This window comes from Gymnodraco acuticeps, unplaced genomic scaffold (assembly GCF_902827175.1).
Source record: "Gymnodraco acuticeps unplaced genomic scaffold, fGymAcu1.1, whole genome shotgun sequence".
Taxonomy (NCBI): Eukaryota; Metazoa; Chordata; class Actinopteri; order Perciformes; family Bathydraconidae; genus Gymnodraco; species Gymnodraco acuticeps.
The window spans coordinates 3756549-3783249 of record NW_022990023.1 but is presented as its reverse complement, the minus strand read 5'-3'; the positions used below and the strand labels follow the sequence as shown (position 1 = coordinate 3783249).

The window sequence follows — 26701 nt, the reverse complement described above, 5'->3', positions numbered from 1 at the left end:
AGTAGGTGTTGTGAGTCACAGTCCCCTCAGAATAGCCATATAATGTACGCTACATTCAGGGAGGGAGCGTACAGTGCAGAAACACACAGGAAAAGCAGACGATAGCAAACCGAATAAACCGAAGCTCGTGTGTTGGGCTCTGAGTCCAGGCATATGGGGGGGGGGAGGTTTGTGGACACAGGGAGAGAGAACAGTTCAAGAATGTGCACTGTCACTGCAGTGTGGATTACTAGGCTCTGAAACGCACAGTGCAACAGAGACAGCAGGGGGCAGAGCAGTTTGGCAGCAAAGGCAGCTGCGCACAAATACTCTCCCTTTCCCAAACCTCTGTCATCCCTGAACACTAAAACAAAATACAGAGCAACAAAAACCGTGCTGAGGCAGTTATAATGCCTTATAGGAAAATACAGCTGATTATACATTTGTATTTACTACACAGTGGGGCAAGAAGTACTCAGGTTCTTAACAAAGTAGAAATAATACAGTCTACTCGAATGTGAGTAAAAGGCCCAAATATAGAATGTTACTCAAGTAAAAGTACAGAAGTAAATAAGCTTAATTTACTTTTAGTAAAAGTCATGTGATGCAGAAAGGATCTTTCCACAGTAGTATTATATTATTTAGTTTTGATCAAATTCAGAGAGGCTGTATGGCATTACCCAATCAAAACACAGTATTTCTATAGCAAATTGTAAAAGACGGTGCAACAGCAAAACATTAAAAAACCATGTTAACAATATTATGTAATGTCAAATCAGCCAATGAAAGAAGATAACCATAAATGAAGGATATCATGAACAATATCAACATGTAATGATAATACAAACAAGAGTAATGTAATGTACATATGATTGTGTATACTGTGTTCTTTAGTAGTACAGTACTGAATCATATCAGCATAGCATGTAAGTAACTAGTAACTATTAGTGTTAATAAATGTAATGGAGGAAGAAGTGGGATATTTGACGTGGAAGTGTAAAGTAGCAGTACATTCAAGTACAAAGTTTGACAAAATAGTAATTAATTCCAGTACTTGAGTAAATGTACTTAGTAATGGGGGGCCATATTATGATTTTGGGGGTTTTCCCTTTCCTGTAGTGTGTTATTTAGGTTTGCGTGCATGTAAATGGTTCGCAAAGGCTAAAATCCCAAAGTTCAGACAGAGGGTGAAAAGAGGTGCTGCGACACAGGCAGTATGAGAAGACCTTTTTGAAGATTAAAGTCACAGTCACAGTAGTGAAACAAAATACAAATATGAGCCTGAAAATGAGCAGAATATGTCCTCTTTAACCGTTCAAAGTCCTGGTTATTATCTCTTACCCGTTGATAATTTCTTTGCACTCAGCGCGTATAAAGTGCTCTTTCTCCGGGGTCAGGATGCACAGCGAGTTCTTCTGCCCCGTCCTGGACTCTCCGTTGATGACGTCGGAGCACTGGTTCATATTGATCGTCCCCTGTGGCAGGGTGCTGGGCTGCATTACACAAGAGGGGCACACAGAGAAAGTGTTAAGTGGGGAAGAGAACAGACGTGCCCACGTATCCCTCCACATGGTCTATTCACACAACCCACCCCAGCATCAATTTTCCTGCCAAGCTTGGCACACCACGAGCTGATATAATCACAGTCTGTGCACATCGAATGTTCCTGTTAGCGCTCGTTGTGATATTTCTGTTTCTTGCGTTGTGTATTTCAGCACTTTAAAAAAGGACACCAATTACATAATGGCATCGCATATGCAGCTCTTTACTTTACAAGCTCCATTTGTAAAAGAAAGTGACACATAGGCTGATTTTAGATGGGGAAAATAGGTTGTTGTTTACAACTCTGATGGACGTGGCATTGCATTATAGCAGTTGTGTAATAGTCACTACACAATCTAGGATAAGTGCATAACAGTCATGCAGTTGTAGTAGCTTTTAAAGAATGGTTGTTTTTAGAACAAGCTGCATACAAAAACAGCATTAAATCACTCATTTACATTATTTAGAACATTAAATAGACCGTTTTACTTCGCATTGACCTTACAGTGTTGGTAATGCTCAAATCTTCACAGCGCTGTTGTATATTGCGGCGCTTTAAAGAGCCTGAAAGGACCTGTGAACAGGACTGTCTGTTCCATTTTTAAAACCGTGCTGGTTCATGGGTTCACCGAGAGGTTTTGAGATTAATCTGTCTGATGCTTAGCTGTGAGGTGTAAACCCGACTATGTACATGGATACCATTCGACCGCCATAAATAACATGACCACAGGACTTCCACACTAATACTACTTTGTTTAAAAAGGTTTTCACATGCAAGTTTATATAAGCACACAGTGGCTTTGTTTGTAAGCACGGCTCATTTACAATGAATGGAGACATGCTAGCTTAACTTTCAATAGATAAGATCATCTATTTATAGTCTATTGCACAGCAAGTGAACCTTTTGTGCTAATCATGCATTTTGGCAAATCAAATAAATACATTTCTACTTTTCTAAGTGTAAAATACTTGTGCAGATGAATTCTTTGAAAGACAGTAGCAATTTGCAGAAGGAAAGTATTTGCACACAAATATTGCTTTTTCAGAAAACTGACTTTTGCTTTGTCTGACCTCCAAATGACTTACACTAGCAACGGGAGAAGCCATGATAATCTTATGTTGACCAAGGGATTTATATTTGCTCAATGAAGTAAGCGAGTACTGCATAACTAAGCACAATGGGCATGTGTGGCTGTTTGAACAGCTTCAGGGCCCTACCTTCACTTCACTAAACATATAGGCAGAATTATAGACACCAAAATACCACGGTGGTTCCAAGCTTTAAGTACCAGGAAGCCACAGATGATAAATTACAGTCTGCTGCAAGATCGGAATATATTAGGGGACAGAGCTGGACACTAAATTAAAAAGGTATCACGTTCATGTTTGCTAGTGACCAGATACATCTAAGACAAGCACACCATTTGTGCAGCATAACCATAGCCTGCCAGCACTGGAAGGCTCTAATGTGGACAGAGAAATCAATAGTTAATAGTTAGTGGTAATCCAACCCTGAGGGCAGATGAGAGGCCTTGTTGACTTTGTTACTGTTAAATGTCACTTTACTCTTTTACCACAGTCTACAAGTTTGGCTAAGCATATTTTAAGCAAAAACAGTGATAGGGTTAAACTAAGTGTCAAAACGGAGGAAGCATGAAACAACATAACCTTTACATTCTTTGTGTTCTAGAGTCAAACAAATGTGCCACAGAGGCAGTAAGTCTACATCATTTGGTTCAACTTATGCTTTAAAAATGAAGGGCTCTTGACATTAAGGTGAGAGGCCAGGGCAACAGCCGGGCTTGACAGACAGAAAGACAGTCGGACAAATAGACCGTGGGACAGGACAGCTGGAAGAGGGCCCACGCCTGCTTCAGACTGACCAGAGAGACGGGTGTCAGCTTGACCTGAGACCCTGTCACACTCAGACATGGAGAGAGGAAGGACTTTTTGGGACAGAGGGGGAGAGAAAAAGGGAGATTAAGTCTCAAACTGGTGGTCAACAGGCACAGCAGTGCAGCAGGGGAAAAAAAGGGTTTTGTGGACTCTGACTTTGGACCGCAAGGCCATCTGTCTGAGTAAACAAATCTCCACACATGTCCTAGAGCTCGAGTCAGAGGAGGATAAACAGCAACATATTTCAAATTCTGGGAACAGTTGTACAAGCAGCTTAACCCCCCCCCACAGTTTTATAATCACATCGGATTCTCAGCAGATGATAAATCTGAGACTGACAACAGCTCTGATTGAAAAACCTATTTTCATAAAAGGGCTTCACATCTGAGAGAGATTGGAGTGCTTACACAAAGTAGGTGGACATGTGGGAGTTCAGTAAATGTACAGAAGCAGCACACGTGTGCACCCTCCCTGCCTCAGCACTTTCCGGGGACAAGCACCAATAGACGTCTCTAACTTGGACCTGGCCCCCAGACCCAGGCCCCCTGAACCCACACCTCTCTGTCACCTAGCCTGGACCCGGTCCCCTCTTCCCGGGCCACCGCTCTCCACAATGGGCCCTTTGTGAAGCAGCAGCAGTTCACACAATGTGGGATTGTCAGCCGCCACAGTCCACAGAGCCACTCCTCCCCTTAACCCTCAACAAGGAAATGACCGAGAGACAAGGGGCACAAACAAGTGTCCTTTTGTTGATCGGAGCATGGACATTTTGAAACGAGCATAAACTTATTCTAGTCTTTCAAGTTGTTCAGACAATAATATGAATACTGTCTGGATGGGAGACATGGAGCGGAGTCTCAAGGGGAGACGGGGACAAATCGGAAAGAGATTGGGTTTCTCTATGTCAGTGTGTGATAGATGGAGAGGCAGGTGGACGTCTTGGATCAGCACCAATATTTATGGGATATACATCTGTGAAAACACTAACTAAAAGGTAGAGGACATTTGTGTAATGTAAGCTGTCATACAATATATTGACCTGAATATTGCGTTTCTAACTAAGGCAGAAGTGTATTGAAAGGTTATAGAATTTAAATTTGAAATGTGTAAATAATCGTGTTGGATTTAATAGCAAACATCAAATAGAAATGTTTGAGTGCATGACAATGACTTAATTAAAAACACATCATTCATAAACTATTAAGATTCCTATAAGAACCTATAGTTCTGAGAATCGAAGCCAACACTAGAGTGCCAACAATACAAAATAAAAGCAATTTTAAAGCTACAACACAGCTTCATGGGATTTACTACTGCCTAAAGTAAAACAATGAAATGTCTTTCGCCATGCGATACCAGTAAACGAGACACTTTTCCTAGTTTTCCCACTGGGGAATATAACTGCTCGGTTTAGGCCCTTTTCTCCTCTCCTTACCATATAGTATTCATAGGTCTTGTGATCTTGGGTCATATGGTGTGTGTCATTACAACAGTGTTCATTAGGAACCAACTCTCTGTTTGGAAAATGGTAATTAGCATGCCTTTGCGCCGTTGGCTTCCTTCACTCTTGGCGATTCTGCAGCTAAGCAAAACATCCCATTCTCCCTCATGACACAGCGAGAGAAATATTTGCTTCTTTTGGCAGCCGGCAGATCGTTGACTCTCAATTTTGGTTGAGAAGCAAATTCTCTTCCTCTGCCATCAACATTTTTGGGTTTGACGGACTCATTTCTAGTCATGGAAATCCAGAGTTCAGATAAAATGACTCAGTTAAGAGGATCGTGAGGGAATGATATTGCAACATCTTGCAAAAGAAAGACATTCTCCCCATTATTCATTCACTTTCTATCAGTATGAACACACCTAAATGATTGCTCAATGTCAAAGTTTGTTATGAACACCTGTAAGTTGATCAGCAACATCTGTTGTTTGGTATTAGGTGCCTGTTTGTCTGCCAAAATGTGTGGTGACAAATTCAAAAGCTGAAACTTCCCTCGTTAAGTTACATTACTCTGTATTAAACGTGTAACAGCAGGATCTTTGAGTGTGTCACCCTGCATCCAAAGCTCTTTAACTTTGATCATTGAAGACATGGAAGCCCAAAGGAAAGCTGATGAACTGGCAGCGTCTCGACCTGACTCACCAACATGGCCTGGAATCAGGTCTCTTCAGGGTCCAACATCCTCTGCTCATTACCGATAACAGCCATTATGCAATACATCTTTCCTTAGCAACTTAAGACAACAGAGGTAAACACAAATTGTGATACCAATGAGCATGCCAACAACCAGCTGCGGGGGAAATATCCTCAGGTGCCAGACGGATGGAGTCACCTCTGGACTTGCTATGTAGAAGAATCAAACCACCATCTCTCTTTTCCTTCCACTAGATCATACATTGCAATCAGACCAGGAACTAGATTGGTCATGGACGAGATTACAATCATCACTGCTCCAGAGTCCTTACAGTCCTATAATTTGATCCCAATATTGAGACGTTAAGCCAGCACAATCACACGTGGTATTTACCTTAGCCTCCGTTATAATGCCAACCCTAACCCCTGTCTGTACTTTGTAACATAAAGAAATCAGACTAAACCATATGGTGGGTATCTGACATCTCTGTTGCAGGGCCAAGTACTGTACTTCAGGCATTTTCAGATACACCTCACTCCACTGGTATGCATTCAAGACGTTCAGATGAATGCTACGGTAAGGGCATCCGCTATAAGCCACAGCACCGCAGTGAAGGCTAACGGCAAAAGCAGGTTAAAGACGAGATATTTGAAAAGAAAAATATCCCAACACCACGCATCTCACACATTTTGTACCAGATATTTCAGAGAGGAGAGTGGGTGGAAGCAGCGCTGCTCCTCTTACGGAGACCGGTGAGAGGATGTGGGTGGTTTAATGCAGTGTTAGGAGGCCAGCAGCTGACAAATGCAGAGGAGGAGGAAGAGGAGGGAGAGTTGGAGGATGAAGATGGTTTGCTCTGCTATAGTACAGCAGGTCATTTTCCAATAAAGGGTAGAATCGTTCAATCTGATGCAACTGTACGAAAGCTAGAGATATTTGGCGAGCCCAGATAACTAAATCACTGAAAAAATACAACAATTTATCTGCGCGGTACATTATTTTGTAATCCTACTTCATAGAGCATTGTAATTAAAGCTTTATCGCGTATATGTGTGTGTGATGTATACAATGACAGTGTGAGAAGCAGTCAGTTTATGTCTGGGTGCTGACAGAGTAGATGGGCCGGCTGGAGAAACAGGTGCTCGGATCGAGTTGTGTCACGTTGCGTTGGCAGCTCAGATGCAGACCAAGGAGAATTATTGAGAGTGTGTGTGGCTTTCCAGACTGGAAACATTTTCCTTTCTCCGCTTTCCAACTCTCTGCACACTTATGACTTATAATAGACCGTCCCTAATTAAATTACTGTGTTTAAATGTGTGAACGTGCTTGTTCTTATGGTGGTTTTCTTTCCCCCTCATCTGTGATGAATGACAACTGTGTTATGTCTTTGCTTGTTGGTTCAGATGTTACACTACACAATATTCAGTATTAACTAGGGCTGAGCAATGTGTTTACTAATTGTATTAAATGAACTTAAATCTTTTTGTAGATGTATTTTAAATTGTTAAAACAGAGTTATTTCATAGTGATAGCTAAAGGTTTAAAGTCGGAGGATAAAGGGTTTTTCCAAATACTGTACTCCATTTAACTTTCAACTACATGAATGTAAAATTATATTTAATCCAATATTTTGTCTTGGCAAGAACTTTAAAAAAAAAAAAAAAAAAGGATACCCAGGATCCACAGAAGCGTCTTTAAGAGGCATGAATTGAGGCAGAAGTGATTTTTAACATCATAGTTGCTTAATTATACCAAAATTGTCAATCCAAAGGTAAATGGATTCAAGCTGCAACTTCTTAAATCAGTTATTACAGTTTATTGGTTGTTGATTGGCTATCTCTAAAGGGTTTAGACAGATTAGGTGTCACACATCCCAGTCAGGGTAGTGAACCATGGAGGAAGTGAAGTGTGACTTATCTCAATCCTTTGCCTTGGCGCAACATTCACAAATGCACGTTACACTGACAACATGATTAGGTCATAATAAAACACCTCCATTATCATATACATCAATATCCGCTCATTGAAACTGCTACTCTTCCAAGGCCAATAATGATGACATCTAGATAACCTGCACATTGGACTGTTCTTTATCAAGTGTCTTAATGTTCTTTACAATAAACCCCTGTTCAATCACTGACTTCTAGAGCAGTAAATCCTCGAGAGTTGTAGCTCTAGGATCAGCTTTTTGTTTCCACAGCAAAAAACAATTGCTGCAAGATCACAGAGTGCCCCAAAACAGCAGCGTCCCACACTGTGCTCTGACACAGCACCTTGCAAAGTAGGCCAGGATGACTAGGCACCAATTATATGCTGTTGTAAAGTTGTAGGGTCTAAATGAAAAGTGTTCTTATCAAAATAAAAGAGGCACAGAATTATATTTACTCCTTTAACTCAATTAACAAAGAACTCGTTTCTGCTACTCCGCCTACATTGTGTGAAGAAATTACATAAGACCTGCAGTCAGGCTTGAACTACCTCTTTGATTATGACTGCAAATCTGCCAAAGCTTTGCTAAGTCAACGCAAATTAGCCCATCAGGCAGAAAGGAAGGGGAAATGTGGGAGGGATTGGAAAAATGTTCCTTTGGGTATTCAGCTTATACCTCAGATTTGGAGCTAGACATTTTTCCACAGAGCTGAAGAGCAGATTCCTACAGTCACACGTCTGGTGGTTAACAGTTAACCTAAACATTACTGACAGCAGATAACTTCAGAGGATAAGAGAAGACTCATCAGGTAACAAAAGGCTTGCAGCAAATTACATTCCTAGATGTGTGGTATGTTCAAAGAATCGTTAAAATTCAAAATGTCAGTCAATACAGTATGTACGCTATAGCACTTACAGTTGCCACCGCTCCTTAGGATAAATATGTTTTCGACAAAGACATTTGATAGCTTTACAAAATAGGCCAAACCTTTTGTATAAATCATAACACGGACAACTAAAACTTTTCCAAATATAATACTGTAAGTTATTGAAAAATGTAAAGTTAAACCAGAAAATGTTTAACCAAACAATAATTAAACAAGACTAAAAAATTGTTTTATTTTAGATGATATAGATCAGGGGTGTCAAACTCAAGGCCCGGGGGCCAAATCTGGCCCGCGACCTAATTTTATGTGGCCCGCAAGAGCTTGCAAAGAACATAATATACAATACAATTGGTGTAATTGTTGAATATTTACTTTCAATTATTTGCCCTAGATTTCTGCTTTCAGACATAGTTATCTAGGAAGATATTACCAGAACTGATAATAATCCAATGCAGGGCCAACAATGTAATAGAATACATTATTTCATATATATTATATATTTACATATGTATATTTATATATCACCAACCCTATACAATTACAACCGGCCCTTTGAGTGCAACCATAATGCTGATGTGGCCCGGGATGAAATTGAGTTTGACACCCCTGATATAGATAATAAGGTTCTCCAATATATCAAAGTATCAGCCAATAGCTAGCTATACACGATAATATACTGAATATAGACAGACAAATAGCTTGCTTTTTAATTTGTATCTGTCTTTCCTATTGATCTTTTTTCTTTAAAAGTCTTTTTTTGGTAGTGCTTTATTTTAAAATTGCATAGAATATCAATGTTTCAGCATTTGTTCCTTTACTCAGAAGGTAGTAGTTTCTAAGACCTGTAGTTTTGTTTAGTTTTTCATAGGGGGGGCTGTTGTTGTTGTTGCTCTCTCTTTAAAGCCTTGGGAAAGCACAGAGGAGAGATCACTAAGCTGATTAGGTGCCGAGTCTGGAGGCAGGCCAGGGCTGCTTGAAATGGTAATTTCTGTCCAGTCCCGAGGAAGCTGGAGTGGTTTATTAAAGAGCGAGAGGCTCACCCAACAACAATTAACAACAAGCCAACATTTTGTGATGCAGGTTGTGTGGATTTCACAAGCAAGACCTACCAATGAAACAAGGCCCGGGAATTTTCTACTGGGAGTTATTTTGGCAGGATATCAAATATCTCTATCAACATTTGTCTACCATGACATATATGTTACATCCGCGTTTATTGTATTCACAAGAAACATCACCCGGCCTATCTCCAAGACCCCACTTTCTTTCTTGCTATAAATAGCTTGGCAGCAAAGCCCCAACCTTAACAGGTGGTTGGATTGGCAGGTCACCAAGCTGAGGTGAAAGGTCATCCAATACACCTGCACCTGTTGTAGATCGGAAAAACAGTCAACTGCAGCTGTGGCTTCTGCAGGCTGTCGTAAGGCAACAGTCTAATGAGGCTCTATTTGAGCATAAACGTTAGCATACTGGTTACTTCAAATGGGATTTTTTTATTTGATTGAGGATAAAAGCAGAACAAAGGTGGGAAACAAATGTGAAGGATACTTTTAAATATGGTTCAGCCAGACAAACTTTAAAAACAAACACTATTTTTAGGACTTTTGAGGTGTAAATTGCATGAAAGTGCTAAAATGTTAACTCACTTCCACGTTTTAGGACTCACTCCTGCAGCGCAGAGTGTCTTTCTAGGTTACACCTTCACTTTGTCCAACTAAGACTTAATGCTGCAGGGATGCAAATATCATCTCTGACATCAGTCCCCACAACCTAAAAACATCCCTACAAGTTTAAAATCACACATGTTTTTGCTTGTAAGTATAAATTGCGAAGTTGAATTTGAATTTATTTTTACCACAATAACCTTGTGGGCTACAGTAATGTGTGTCTGGTAATTCACAACAGCAGTATTTTTACTTTGATAAGTCCCATTGTCCAGAGATGTTCACAAGTCTTTTTTTGCAAGTCCAAGTCAAGTCTCAAGTCTTTGGTCACAAGTCCAAGTCAAGTCTCAAGTCTTTGTGGGGTGAGACTTGATCAAGTCTCAAGTCTTTGGTCACGAGTCCAAGTCAAGTCTCAAGTCTCTAAAAAATCAAAGTCTCATGTCTCTTCTGGTTGTAATAAGCCTTCTATTGTCTGCTGCTATCCAGTCTGTAAAGAATACTGCACAGCTATATCTAAGAAATTCAAAGCATTTACTGTATTATTATCACTCCTATATCTATTAGCATACAGTATCAGTACTGATTAGTTGTTATATGATCACTTTAAACAGGCTATTGCAATGCAATATGAGGACAAACATCACACTTTAGCTAAATGCAAACAACTTATAAGCAAAACACTTCAGAATCAGAAATCAGTATCACAAATACTTTATTAATCCCCCGCAGGGAAACTGTTAAAAGTACTTAAAAGTAAACATTTGTTCTGTGCCATTTGCAACTAAAAAACTATTGCTGCAATATTATCTGAAATATACTGAACTGGTGATATTAAAACATGACCTGTTCCAAAAGAGATATCTACCATTAACACCATTTACCAGCCAAATGCTGGTAAATCATGCAAGTGGCTGGTACTGTATGTTGCACGCACCAGCCACAAATAACAATGGCAATCTATTGAGTGGCTGGTAAAATGTCAACATTCACTAGGCTAGCCATTTGGCCAGTGGACAAACATGTTAAAATTTGACCTCTGCAACCGTATTGTTTAATTACACTGGGTCTCTAATGACATCTTTTAAGTCTACTATAAATACACATATTCCTCTATCCTCTCACTCAAACCCAGTGTAATGGTAACCTGATAAACCTGTAACATTAACGTTACGTGGTCAACAATAAACCTGTAACCTGCCTATAAACCGACAGATGTATTTATGTATGTAACTATGTATTTTTCTACGTTTAACGTTAGCCAGTAGATGGTGGCAGCGGAACGTAATGATTAACGTTACCGACCTTTTTTATGTCATGTCAAGAGTTGGATGTCAACGCCACTCAACGCAAACAAGTGTGACAAGCAAACATTCACTCATCTTTTCAAATATTCAGTTACAAAGCTAGTAGCAAGCTAAGTTAACATTACATAGCTGATGCTGAGCTAAACATGTTTGCTAACCGTCCATATGTGTTAATGTGACTGACCTCTCCGGGTGAGTTTTAAATTGCCTGATGACATTTGACGTTGTTGCACCAGCATCCTTGATTTTAATATTGCAGACTTTGCAGTGTGCGCTCCTTTTGTTGGTGCCGCCGGCGTTTTATTCGAAGTTGTTATAGTTGAACCTAATTACAAGTGGTACAGCTGCAGGTGTGCCGCCGGTCGCCATGGTGCTACCATAATGTTAATGTTAATGTTAAAGGTGGGGTAGGTAAGTTTGAGAAACCGGCTCGAGATACACTTTTTGTTATATTCCATGGAATGCTCTTAACATCCCGATCGCCGGCCCGGCTAAAATAACTGGATGGCCTACCTGCCTGTCAGCCTGCCATCGGGGCACAAACTTATCTCGTGCCCTCATTGGTCATGTGCGCGTTCGTGTGTGTTGGAGGAGGGGCTCTGTGAGGAAGTGGCAGATTTTCTCCGGTTGTGTATTTTCAAATTCTAGCGATCTCGAGCCGGTTTCTCAAACTTACCTACCCCACCTTTAATACGCCAAAAATAGAAAACACAATGATTGTTCACGAGTCCCAAAACTCGAGTCCAAGTCGAGTCCGAAGTCTTTTGAGCAGGAGTCCAAGTCAAGTCTGAAGTCTCTGTGTGTGCGACTTAAGTGCGACTCGAGTCCGAGTCACAGACTCGAGTCCCCATCTCTGCCATTGTCTCTACACCCCTATTGACGCACATGCAGACACCTACCCCACTGTTTTATTAGTGCTCGTCTCAGAGCTGGCTAACCTCTTGCCCTGATGCTTTAAATCAGGGATCTCAAACTCAAGGCCCGGGGGCCAAATCCGGCCCGCGACTACATTTTATGTGGCCCCGCAAGAGCTTGCAAAGAATATAATACGTTTATTATACGGTTACGTGCCACTTTACAGAAGCAGGTTGCCCATAAACTACATGGCCCACAATGCATCTCGTTTTGTGACATGTGCACTGAAGAGACTTGCAATTATTTACCCTGGACTTCTGCTTTCAGACGTAGTTAATTGCCAAGTTATTATCCTATCCGATAATAATCCAATTCAGAGGCAATAATGTAATATAATACATTATTTTATATATATATATATATATATATATATATATATATATATATATATTATATTTATATAGTTACAACCGGCCCTTTGAGTGCAACCTTTATGCGAATGTGGCCCGCGATGAAATTGAGTTTGACACCCCTGCTTTAAATGAAACCCTTTGTCAGGGTCCTGGTTTAGTGTTGAGAACAAACTGAGCGAGCAGTCAGTCCGGCCATGTTTGGTTTTATAGACAAGAGAGGGTTTGGAGGGAGAGAAGTTACACAATACTACTGGCTGCTCTCTACAACACAAATGATTTATTGGCCACGGAGAGCTGGAATGAAAGCCAGAGATGCGAGAGAGTGGCAGAATAGGAGAAAGTGAGGAGGTAAAGGGAAGGGAAAGTGAATTGAAATGAGTAATGGGAAAGTTAAAGTGGGGCCATGGAAGTGAGAGTGGACACCGATTTAGCCAAAGCCTCCTGGAACCAGCCTTTCTCTGGATAATGAATGGCTGGAAATCATTAAAAAAGAATACAAAAATGAAGGAGGTTACAAAGGAAAGGATGGTTGAAAGACATCCTTAATAAAAGAGTATTTTAAGCAATTCTCACCATGGTGCAACATTGGGCCGCCATCAAATAATTGGCTCAGATAAACAAGGCAATCAGATTCTCCAAGAACATTTTTAAAGAGAGTTCGCCATCAACTAGAGTCCCACAAAAACAGAAAATGGATACCTTATGAGAAACTATTTGCAAGGAGCAGCACTATTTTTCTAGAGGTGCTGATAGACCTAGTGCCCTGTGTTAAATGAACCTGTCCACAGGCTCATGCAACGGTGAACACCAATATAATATTAGACCACAGGGTTGAACACGAGGACTGTCTCCACAGTCTCCATGAGTTGAAGTCTAACATTTAGGTAGAACTTTATAATTAAATCTGCAGTAAAGAGTTAAACATAAAGCACCAAAATGTGGTTCATTGTTGTGCATAAGTTTAAATGTGTTGGTAAGAGAAGATAAAGGCATACTTAACGATGTGGTGTGACTTGCACCAATTTGTCTATGTGTTTCCAGGTCAATACATGTCAATGAATTCAGCCCCGTTTCAATAGGAGCACTTCTTGCTCATTCAATCAAAGAGGTACAGCTTAGCCCCTGTTTCTGTGTGTTTGAGGGAGCAAGCTAGAGAACAATGCTGTTGAACTATAATTTCAATTGAATCAGTAATTCAAAGCCACTATTTATAGCCTCATTAGGGCTTTTTGGCTAAAGCACACACATACACAAAGGCAACATGTAGGATGGGTAAGGGGGAGGTCAGTTGGAACGCTTGAAAATGTCTCCCTGTCTTTCACATTTAATCCTTGAGTGTTGTGAACATTTGAAAAATAACACACTTAAGTTTGGTCTCCAAGCAGGTTGTTTGGGTAATGCTTTGTGTGTGTCTGTACACTATTAACAATAAGTCACTTTTAAAGAAAAAAAAAATAACGGCCGAGCTTCAACGCTTCTGCCCATTCACTTTGAATGGGGTGACGTCACGTTTGGCCGAACTGCATTGTGGGAGCGAAGCGTAGCTTCAAAAGCGTTGCTCGCTGCAAAAGTTGAGCAATGTTCAACTTTTGAAGCTTCGGCGGAAGCGTCAGCCAATCGAATCATATGCCAGTACAAGCTCTAGCCAATCAAACCGCATGCTTGTGTGTCCGGGGCGGGAGATTCATGTGATTGGTTGTTGGTCGAGTTTCAGCCCCCCTCGCCGGCAAGCTTCAACGCACGCCGCTGTGCGGACGGGCCGTAAAAGTGACTAAAGTGTTGCCATATACAGTAGAACAGCATTTGCCATCCAGGCAAAACACAGGAGTTTAATGTTTATAGAGTAGATTTGGTCCTGAGCCAGACAGGGTTACTGTACGTCTGACTTAAGTAGTTCAAAGAGTGAAAAATTGGAGATAAGATTGTTATCTTTGCCGCATCCGGAATGATGTAGTGACTAAAGCCGAGGCAAAGACTAAAGAGCACAGATAAGACAACACTGGAAAGTCAAACCGAAAGGCCAACAGAGGGCCAGAATGGTCATTGATCAAGTGAAAATACAACTTAGCCCAATGTCTGTCAGACCTTTTTTTTTGTATTCATCTTAACCAGACTCTCCTGGTTTTGGTTAACTCATGTCTCTTCAGAAAGCATAGCACTTAGTTGGGAAGTGGAGATGTATTGCGGGTCAGCAAGGCCTTTGATAAGCAATCAATGTGAGCTGATGAATTCAAATCTCTGCTTAAGCAGGGATAATCAATCCTTTCATAGACTACCAAATGCTTTAGGTAGCTCTCTTGTAGTTTGTTGTTTGCCTTGTCAAGTTGATCAACTGTCATGAGATCAAAGTGAGAGTAAAGTGGACTACGAGGCTTGGATCTGACAGGAAGACTGAGGCTGAAATACATGTTGCTTTGTTTGGGTAGACAAAACCTAGCCAAGTTGTATAGACATGTAGGGAAAAAAGCTAAATATAGTCCTGTCTTAAGTTGCAAGGCTTCAAATGATAAGCACTTACGAGGATGACACTTCCACATAAAAGTGCCTGTTTCCTGATAAAAGTATCTATTTTAAACAGGAAAGCAGTGGGTGTGGTACAGTATTTTTGTTTCCATGAAATGATCTGTTCACACAGGATCTTCTCCGCATGAGGTGGCCTTGTGTATCAGCTCAGAGAACTGTCAAGAATCATCAAAATTGGGGATTTTATTTGTATTTTATTCCCAATTCCCTATGCACAGCAGTCCTTGTGACGGACAAATAGTTTCGAGGCCTGGAGTTGGTTTAGACTGAAACCCGGTAGTCACAGTCTTGCAACCTCCCCCAGTTTACTTTTTGAGTTCTAATAATAATAATGAAGTTAGGGAATTACAATCAGTCAATTAGACGTGGTTTGGTTTGCTCAACCATAACATTTACAAGACTTTTGTTTCAAAACAACAGCGTTTGTGGGCGGGAAAGCTGGTGAGGTTTCCCGCAATTGTCAATGCACTTTCGACTCCTACTAGTTGGATGTGCTACCTGCACAGTGGCTGCTCAAAACTGGAGAGGATAATGGCTTGCGTGTTGCAGACTCTTTGCGGTCAGCCTCCCCAGCCAGCAGCTTGGGATTTCCTGGGATAAAACAGCAACAAGAATCCACAAAAATTCCCTATTTCTGTACATGAAAACAAAAACATGGGAATGTTCTTTTATAAATATAGTTAACTGGACTACAGCTTTGGGACGTTGGGTTGAGTGGCAGTTACAGTGTTGTAGACCCTGATGATTACAAGCTGTATGAATGGCTGTTCCCAAGGTTTTTGTGGCTTTGTGCAATGGGAACAGTGACCCCACTGTAATCCATGGCTGTTTACATTCCAGCAGATCAGTTCCTACTAGAACCATGGGGAAGGAAGGGCAGGGGTTAAAGAAGACTCTTACACACCATATCTCTGCAAAACCAACATACGCCTTACCCTGGACCCACACTTAGTAAACAACGCACAATAATCCAATATGGAGGATTTACACAGTCACAAGCTTTGACTGACTTCTCATTTGTTATTTACCCTCTAAATCAGCTGCTTCTTTCGCTCTTGAACTGATCTTTCCTTAATGAACTGTAACACAAGTGTGTGTACTCCAAGCAGTCTATACTTCCCTCTCCACTCCGTTTCCCATGGCTTGCTGCGAGTACAAGACTTGGAGCTCCCCTATAAGTATCCCTAATTTGATGGGGTGGGGTGGTCAGCCTCCACTTATTCCCTGCATAGAGAGCCTGAAGGCAACAACACAGCAAAGAGGCCCTGCCCACTCATCCATTCCCTAGAAAGCTCCCCTCATTTTCAAACCAACTCAAGAGGAAAGCTACTCAAAATCAGTTACAAATAGTCCTGAATTTCATTTTTTCACTGAGAAGGCAGAGAGTTTATGCATGTTTCAGCATGAAAACTGTCTTACAAGCCTGACATGCCAACATTGCTCATTGGGTTGTATATGCTCATGTCTGGAAGATTCAGGGGAGAGGCAGCAGAATGGTGTGCCTCAAGTTAAAAGAATGCACAAATGTGTTGGAAATGAAGGAAAGTTTCTCAAAACTCGCAGTTCGTGGACAGTGCTACTGGGTCCACTACTTCAATTCCAGTAAACACAGGAAATTAATTGAGCTAAGATTAAATGAAAATGACTTGACAGCTAAGACGTCATGAGAACATCATGTTCTCCTTTTTACAAGGAATATGGCTGTGGTGCAGGCAGTCAACTGCACTCAATGCAGTCTAAAGGCAAAGTGCAATTCAAGGTTCTCTGAATGGGTCTTTTGTGCAGTGCAACTCAATAGGTAGCCTCACTTTATTTGCAGGTATACTCTGCTTCTACTATCTGGACTAAAATGCATTAATCGACAAGAATGTGAACAACAAAATGCACTTTCTTTCCTATGGCCTCATAATAATGAGGAAATATGGAACACAATGCACTGACAACAATAATAGAGTTTCATTGCAAAATAAACAGATCTTGAGACATTGCAAAGAAAAATATTTCAGCCGAGATCATATGATGTGGTGTGTGCGTCTGGTGTGTGTGTGTGTGTGTGTGTGTCAGTATGAAAAGGCTACAATTAGGTCAACACAAGGTCAATGGGAGCTAGGTGTTGTGTGGTGTATTTCTGACCACATAGCAAAGCAGTTATTAGAGTGTGGGTGTTGGATCGTTTTAACTTGCACTCATGTCATTAAAGTGTAGCTGGATAGTTCTTTACACCAACATAGCTGCCCTCACCACGACGTGATAATGGATTTTTTGTGTGTATGTGTGTTTCTTACATCACTTAAAACAGCTTATTCTCACCGTCGTGTTAAGGTGGCCTCTGTTCAGGTTGTACATCTGTCTTTTCCTTACCTATAAATTAGTACATGAGTCCAATTTCTCTCAACAGTGCTTAGTCTGATGGTTTCTCAAACCCTGCAACACCTGTTCATGACACGGCCTCTGCAGTCAAGCACCGTCATTCCCAGGTGCCGTCTGATCCAGCCTTGCACATTGGTTTCGATGATGTGTCTGATGATTTTTTTTTCCTACAGCAACTGTAGAAAGGCTTGCTCACCATAAGACTGAGCCTGGAGAAAACCTCAGCCCACACACTCGTGCTCTCATTCCAGAGCGTTCTGTCCTGTATCCCTACAGTCAGGATAGAGACAGCCAGAGCCCTCCACAAAACAGAGAATAACCCAGACCATGTCACACATGCCATGGTCAATGGTTGCTGGACAAAAGGGACAAAACCTGTTGCCTTGACAACGTTCCCTTTAAATAACTGCGTTGGGTTTTCTCTAGGAGAATCTAGCTTGTACATTCAGCAGATACTAGACCCTGTTTGACAGCAGACTTTGGGAGTAGAGTTATGTCATTTATTATTCAAAGTTAGTGAATTATCTTGGTCACAACAACCTTTAACTCCCTTCTTTGGAAGCCTACTGTATGCCAAGAATGAGCTATGAAAGCTGTACTAAAACATTAGCCTTGCATGGCTGCACATGTTCATTGCAGGCCAACATTTACAGCTATTCACCGTCTACATGCTTCCTCTCAGAAGACATTTTCTCACAATCTTGCTCTTACTGAAGCTACGTTTTCTACACCACTTGTCTCTTGCACATAACGGCTCTTCAAAGTCATAGCTGCTTTAGCATGAAATGATGGCAGTAGTGCATCGTGTTGGGTGTTCCACTTAGGTGGGCAACCCTAAATCGATGGCTGTAGGAACTATGATCTCTCCCAGGCCTCTGCTAACCCATTCCTTTCCCCCAGAGCCGTGCCACATCCTGCAAGTTGGGACCGCAGTGCATCTGGGTTTGGTTACAGCCAAGACACAAGAGTCATAAAACTGGGCTGGGAGGAAAACAGAGGGGCACCTCCTCATCTACAACCCCAACTAGTGCTCTCAGATGGAGGCTCTGATGTGGTCTGGAGCGATGTTATACTGGTGAAAGCTGGCAGTGTTTAGATTTGACCTAATGTCATTCATAATACACCATTTAAACCAATCTTAAAGTTGGTCTCTGTTATTGTATCGTATGTTGATTTTAACAATCTGAAGCATTAAATGGCATTTAACAAGTTAACTGTATGCATACTACATAGCTGGGTATCACATTTCTAATAGCCATCATCCAGAATGGACACTTGCACATCAATGCTGCAAAAAAGTGTTTCAAATGTTCGTATAAAATAAAATAAAAACAGTCACACACTCAAAGTGCTGCACCAAAGTATTTTACGTCATTAGGTTTAAAGTCCTTCAATAAAGGTATAGAGTTTATAAAAAACCATAAATGCCACTCACAGTTACTAACCATACCAATTCAATTCAGTTCACCTCTTTGTCCGTGGAAAACGAGTGCCGGATACGTATGCCCATTAGCCAACTTTGTGCATGCTGTATTCAACACTAAACAATTATTCTAATGCGTTTGGTTTGACAAGAGAGCTTCTATATTTAGTGTCACTTGATATTTCCAGCTCTAGACCCTTGCAACCCCCGTCTCCTTTTGATCCTGCATTCAGAGCGGGGATGAAAAGATGAAGAGTGACATGGAAGGAGCGAGATGAATGGAAGGAGGACATCCGCCACTTTCCTTTGTCCCCCTCAGTAAACAACCCATCATCCATGCTTCTTCTGCTGTCATTATTCCCCAGTGCATTCAGTTTGAAGCTGAAATTCAGGCCAGAACAGTATTTTAGCTTGTTACGTTCAATAATATCTTCAGATAAGAAAACACACCATTGGATGCACTGTGCAAATACTAACCTTGCCATTCAGATTACTTTAGGAGGGTGTAATGACCCTGAAGGTTGTGTAATGAATACAATCTACACGGCAGCCTATCTCCTGCTGCTTCTATAACATAAACCCTCTCAGCATCTCTCTCCTCTGCCAGAGAATGCCACATACAGTATGAAAGAGCCAAAAGCAACAAAGCAAGTGCTGCATCCACTACTCCTGCTTTCAGCTCATTATAAAGCACCATCCACATATAGAACAAAAAATGGAGAGGGTCAATCAATATCCAGCGTGCCTATATGCTGCAGTACATATAGAACCGACAAACTATATAGCCTAGTGTTTAAACCTACAAGAACAGTCAGTCATTTTACATATATAACTATTGATATCAGACTGCATTAATGTTCACTAAAGACATCCGTGTTCCTGACATCAAGTGGATTTTCCAGTTTTTCTGAACAGGAAGTAAGCACGGGGCTCTTACACAATAACAAAAACAAACACAAAAAGCTCAGCACATGACTTTTATTATCAACACCATATGGTGTCACTTCATTCCTTTTGACACCGCTGTGCTAGTTGGCTTAAAGTTTAACACATTCACAAAATTCTCTTTTGTATGAGAGAAAGCGTTGGTGTTAACGGTGTGGCCATCGCCTGGTGAGACCATCACATGCTCCAGGTATTCCTCAGAAAAACACCAAATGCTTAGTGACAAAATAACTACACTTTAACCATAACTATCAAACAATTCCAGTGTTTAAAGTATATCATGAAAAACGCTTTCACTTGGAGCAAAATCTGTTCATGAACAGACATTATGACATTGGGAATAATTATAAGTTTAATTGGTAAAAACTGTAGTTGTGCCAATGTGCCATTTAAGGCTGTGTAGATGCACGGGAATTGATGATGATTTGACCATTCAAACCATCATAGCCATCATTTACTAGACCAAGCCAACAGCTAGTATGTAAAAGCAGGCCATTATTCAAATTTCATTTTAAAATAAAAATTGTTTCAAAGCAAACCAAACTCAGGAGCTGTCAGGGTTCACTTACCATTTCGTCCAGAGCGTAGCGCAGTAAGCCATGCTCGTAAAGGATGAAGAACCTCCTCTGCCATTTCTGCATTACACAAAAAAATAAATGCTAGAATTACTCACATGATCACATCACAGATATCATAACAGCAAGCCACATCCAATTACATAAATAACAAAGCACTTAAGAAATGTGCAAACATTTAGCACTGTGTTTTAAAGCCGTTACTTATTATACATCAGATAATTCTAGCCAGGAAAGTTTGACAAAGTGTTACAAGAATGGACAGATATTTATAAAGCCAGGTGTTATTAATTGGATTAGTAAATTAATCTGTAAATGTTCCAATGAAGTTCTTGCAAATGACAATGCTAATGTTATATACTGTACTCCTCAGGGTATAAAGACTTGGCCGCTATACTGGTGCACACACAAACAGTAAATACATAAGTGCGGGTGAGCCTTTGAGAAACAGTTGCTATGCAGTGGCATCCAAGTTCTTGGCACACATTCAGCATTTACCACATCACATGCTTTTCAGGCTTTCTGGAACTCAAGATGAATCTTTCTTTAAAAATGTATGAGGAAATAAAAGACAATAGACAGAATACAGCAAGTAAAAGCCCCGTTTAGTTTTACTGTCTCAGCGGATTGAATCTGTCTTACAGGATGGTGTTAATGCAAACAACATTGAACTATTATCCGACTAGTATCAGTATCAGTGTTTGCCTAAAACACATTTAATGGAACCAATCTTACTGAGGTGAAGCCTGTTATATTGTGTAAACCACATACTCAAATTGACCAAATAAGGAGTCATTTTATTTCTTGGATACAATTCTGCTGATATTCGTGCCAATGATAAGATGTTATTGATCTCCTCTCCTTCTTTGGCTTGATGATCTCTCCACTGCTCCCCACTTATCCTAACTCACCGCTTTGTCTCAGTATTAAATATCCCTGGATCCGATTCCAACTGAGGCTAATCCATGAAATATTAAGAAGTGTTTTGTAACCTAAAAGGCATCTGAAGGTCTCAATAGGGCGGCTGATAGGCGCCACAAGGGATGTTAAAAGGGTCACTGCAGCCATTTCCAGTGATATATATGTGTCACACTGTGTTTTTCATAGACATTTACAACCACAGGCCCACAAACTGTGCTCCTAAAACATGACTCAGCCAACACGTCAGCTCTTTTTCCTCTGTTATTTGTTTGTTGGTCAGTCAAAACATGGTCCAGCCTGCTCACCTCAGCACAACAGGTCACCAATTATACACAGCGGGGAAAAGCTGATTGTAAGAATAGGCAGAACACATCAGTGGTATGTCAAAGCAGCGGCAGCCTGTTGACAGTAGTTGAGTGGAAGGGTCCAGAGGTGCTTTTCCCAAAACCCCATATGGAAGCCATCAGTGTGGCTGTGAGAACTGGGACCTCTCCTTCCTTCTCCTCCCCCACATTCCCACTACTCCTCTTTGGGATGCACCACCACAGTATAATCTGGGAGCTGATAAAGGAAGCAGTGCAACAGAGCACGTCTCCCATTACATGATGTTTGGGGGGGCCAAGGATTCATGAAATAAAGTCAATATAAGGCTCATTATTGCTGGATAGTGTGGATTCTTCTGATAGGGGGGGACGAGCCTCCCACAGGAAGCTGCTGAGACAGCTACAGGAGCCACAATAACCAGACCTCCCGTTTGTTGGATGTCAAAATAGTAGCAAAACGGATAACAGAATTAAAAGAAGGGCTGGAGAGCAGACTGCCTTTTTCCCCTTGTGTGGCCTTTTGAGAAGCCTTAATATTCTGAATATCAGGCATTTTGTACTAAAAGATGTACAACACAAAATCCTAAGTACTGAACTGAGCAAAAGCTATAGACATTGGGTCAAATAAGGTTGTTTTTCTTTTGAAGAATACTCTTTTGTTTTCCTGAAGCACCAAATGTTTATTATGATTAGGTCAAAAAGAGCTGATGAAACATTTTTTCCCTTCTAACCATAATCAATTTCAAGTCCAGCAAAGGCACCACTTACCCGAGATCTGTGTAACGGATTGTCAAAATTCGTTCCCTCTGGAGCCAGCAGCAACCATCCTCCATATATAGGTTTTGCCTGATGACAGAAAAACTTTAAAACAACACCAAAACAGCCACTTTAACATATTGATTATCTGTTTAATTGTGCACATTTGAACAGTTTGTAGCTGAAACTGGAGGATAATAGTTGAGGCTTTATATTGTGCCCAGTATCAGACAGGATTACACACACACAGAGATTTTAGTTCAACGAAGGTGTGTATTAGTCACTAGCTCTCTTAAGCAGGCTACATTCTCCAGCTGGCTTTATTCCAGAGCGCCATGCTTCCCTGGGAAGGAAAAAAAAGAAAGGAAAGGCTAACACATGATTTTCCCTCTGATCCTCTAAGTGGGTGGACTGGTGGGTGGAGGGGGCAGCGAAGAGGCAGAAGTTAGCAAGGAAAACAGTGGAGGAGAAACAGGAGAGAGAAGCAGAGCCTGAGAGCTTTTGTGGCTCCAGATTTGCAATTCAAACTGAGAAATGCAAGTTGGCCAGGTAGTCTTTCTTAAATTGTTCTGGTGCGTTCTTGAACACTCGCCATTGTAGTAGTCAGCATTTGTTTGTCTGCAACACCACTGCAGGGGTTTTGTTTACAGGGGCAATCCACTAAATATGTGTATGCACAAATCTCACCTACACCTAAAGAGCTTAACAAATTAAGTACCTTACGTAATCCAACTGCACACCCAAGTCTGTGGAACAACAGTCTATAAAATCAATTTGGAAAAGCTCTGACATTTACAGCCGCCTGGCACCTCTCTGTCGTTCTATCAGTGGTTTTGATTACAGTCATAACTCCATGCATGTAAAGCCAAGTATAATCCACCATTAAATCCCATTTCGCTTTGATTGTAGGAGGCACAGCACATTTCTCAGCTCAATGACTTTGTAAACAAAATGACATAATAGGAAATTTCAATCAGGAGTCTCAACCTGTAACCTTGGTGAGTCAAGAGTGTGTGCAGACTTGAAAGAGAAACAACATCTAACTTTTGGAAGACAACCAGAGGTGACGCACAATACAGGGATAACGATTCAATGTGTTACTGTAGGCAAGGGAATGTATTGCATTTTTTAACTCTAATTTTAGAAAAAGTGTCCTTATATATAGAACACACAACCATTTACGCCTCTTCGTTTCTCAGTGTGGAAGAGTCAAATGGATGGACTTCCTCTATCACTGGCATTTAGCAGATGGGGGTTTGAACACACCACAAAATAGGCCACTGTCTTCTCACTTCTTTGCATTTGGACCAATTATTAGAAATCTGGGATTGATATAGTATACATCACAAAACTCAATATTTCTTTGCACCCCTAAGAATCGCAGCTCATCGAATAGACTTAGATATGGGACAAGGAGAAAGAACAGTAAGTGTTCAAAGGGATTCACACAAATACTGGGACACTAGCTTCTTCAAAGTAGAAACTCTGAGACCAAGTGTCCCATCTCCCCTCACATGACCTGACAGCAACCCCAATGGAAAGTCCTCTCAAGAGAGAAAAGACAAGATGAATTTAGGTCATTTTTAACCCTTCAATGCTTCAGTGGGTTAAACGGAGCCATTTGAGTGTGTTCATTTGGAAATGACCCTTCAACGTCTTATTACCCCACATCATAAATGACTGTAAAACTGCACCAAAAGCAATGTGCATTGAGTGGTGTATTGGTGGGGAGAGGCAAAACTAATGCTGGAAATATGCAAAGGAAAAATGCACACGCCTTCAGTATCTTATCGACACTGAACACAAACGATGAATAACTTGGCTAAAACATCCTGGGTTTTCAGTGTCTGACCGCTGATGATAACCTTTCACTGGGTGCGGTCACCAAAGGATAAAGTTGATAGACAGTGGGTCAGAAATAACCCCCGAGAGTAATTCCATCCCAACAGAGGAACCATTAGTCACGAGGGAGGAAATTACGGGAAATGTAGTACAATGTCGGCTTGATGTTAGTCATCAACCAGCCAATTGAAGAAGCATCAGGGGTGTCATCACACAAACTGCCTGGATAATGGGGACTCTTGATCTGTCCCGTTAACAGCTTACCAAGAGGCAATAACCACAATAAAAGCCAACAGAGTTCAACTGCCCTGATGCCAACTTTCACAACCTGCCAATGTCAACAACGCATGCCAGTATATGAAGCATTACTGGAACAGCTTCATGTTGGATTAATAGTGCAAAGATTATATCAGCCTCATACTGGAGTCTCCAATTATATTTGAACTAGCATTGGACATTGGAAATTAGGATAATACACATAGGATTGGACATTATACGAACTTTAAAGAGGGAAATATAAAAACAACAACTGAGATATGATTGTAACTGAAACTAGTCAACAGAAGCAGCTGATAGAAGCTACTGTGTGGAAAGCATGGAGCTGGGTGGAGCCATATCGGCATGAATTGAGGTCAATATGCGCCCTTGGGCTGGAAACTAATTATGTCCAATTAACCTAACCTTTGCACTTCATGGTCACATGACAAACCATTTGAAATGTGCCCATCAAACGGAGTGATCCAAACAGGGTTTCACTGCATCACTAATATAGCTTACACAGACAGTAATTACAAGTATGACATGTTATTTGTTCACCTGATTTAAGTCTTCGTCGTTCAGCAAATGTGATTCTCTGGGCTTGAAGCAGTTCTGGCATTTGCTTTTGTTGAAAATGTTGGCTTGAAATTTCCGACAAGCATTGTCTTTGAGTGACATGGTTGACTCTTGGTGAGTAAAAAACACAACTTAAAAAAAAACCTGCTGAATTCTCGCAGTCAAATGAGTTGGTGTGACTTTTAAAAAGTGTGTAGTCCGTTTTAAAGAGTAACGTTGTTCACCTGTCCTGTGTTACCTGAGGCGGTGAGTAACCTCTCGCTAAGTGATATCTATGATAGTCATCTTGTGCAGGGGGGGTTCGCCTCCCGCAGCTAACTTTTGTTGTTGTGCTCACTAAGAACTTGTCTAGTAAGTCCTCGAAAGCGCAGACAGGTGTGCACGGTCTTGTCCTTAATTGCGTCCTGCAACGAGGTGTTTCTCAGGTGACCCTCCGGGCCTCGAACTCGCTGCAAAGGTCCCGTCAGCCTCCATCGGGCGGAAGGCATCTACCGAGGGAGGGATAGTCCACTTTGGCCCCTCTCTATCTTACAAGTGATACCGCATTCATTGCTGTTGAATCCTTTTAACGCCTCTAGACACCAACTTTAAAAAACGCCATGGAGTCGGCTGTCATGCTGTTGGGTCCATAGCGTCGGTTCTCCGTTCGTCGTAGCACCGTTTCCCCCCGGCTCTGGTACGCAGTCTGCAGTGGATGTTTTCGATGAAAATCCTCGCCTGGGCCAGTCGGTGGAGAGACGGGGAGGTGCTCAGGAGAGAGTGGAGTGGTGAGTGCCAGCAACGTCGACCAATCACAAACGCCCACAACCGGGCGTGTGCGTTAACTGACCAATAGAAAGCCTCGTAATCCTCCAATGCTTTCGCTCAAACTAGGTGGGCTTTAAAGAGCCCATGATAACAAAAACAACAACTTCAGTGTGAAACCGTGATGTTATCAAGGTTAGCCTGAGATAATATTGTTCAGTCCCCACTGAAAAGACATACATTTATTCAGGTTGCCTTTTTCAGGAGTAATAATGTTTTGTTTGCTGGTATTTTGCATGTTTTTTGCAACAGAACTAAAAAAGCAGAACAATTATTTGACAAAAAATGTATCTTTCTTTCACTTCCATACTGTACATTGGATACTGTTGCCTCAGATGAAAAGTATGCATTATGGATTGAGACTTTACTATTGACTTTTTTTTTAAATAAACATGATAACACTGTATGACTATGTTTATTTGATCTTTCTTGCGATGTGTGCATGCAAAAGTCTAAAGCCATAAAATACACATAGGCTAGTTGTCCTAGCCTACCAGCCTTTACATAAAATATTGTCTAAACTCTTAATATTTTTCCCTTTGAAATTGCACTTTAAAACCATTCGATTAGGACAGATGAGTAAATGACTGATAAAAAGCAGGAATGTAGTTCACTTTATGATGATTTAATCTGCTTTCATTATCCCATGTGTCCTGTTACTCATGGTTCTAGTAAGCTACTATGGAAGGGACTATGATTGAAGCCATTTTTACACTATAAACACTACATTTTGGTAGATGCAAGTAAAGAAAATAATTTCGCAAATATAATGCTTTAAAAA

The 26701-nt window shown here is 41.0% G+C and overlaps 1 protein-coding gene across 13 annotated transcripts in view; it reads right to left on the bottom strand.

The window, feature by feature from the left end:
• The window catches only part of si:ch73-103b11.2 (myosin phosphatase Rho-interacting protein), a 55388-nt gene extending 29498 nt beyond the window's left edge, over nt 1-25890 (bottom strand). For 5 of the 13 annotated variants that reach the window (XR_004568764.1, XM_034214704.1, XM_034214705.1 and 2 more), the window contains exons 1-4: nt 25099-25889; nt 22453-22545; nt 20435-20500; nt 1321-1472 (exon numbers count right to left, since the gene is read on the bottom strand). Coding sequence is in view for 12 of the 13 variants with exons in the window: in XM_034214704.1 (XP_034070595.1) it covers nt 1321-1472; nt 20435-20500; nt 22453-22545; nt 25099-25218 (431 nt within the window). In the remaining variant the exon portion in view is untranslated. Of the gene's footprint in view, nt 1-1320; nt 1473-20434; nt 20501-22452; nt 22546-25098 lie in introns of all 13 variants that reach the window. The other 8 variants (XM_034214703.1, XM_034214707.1, XM_034214711.1 and 5 more) reach the window with 5 other exon arrangements.
• Nucleotides 25891-26701: the final 811 nt, after the last annotated feature.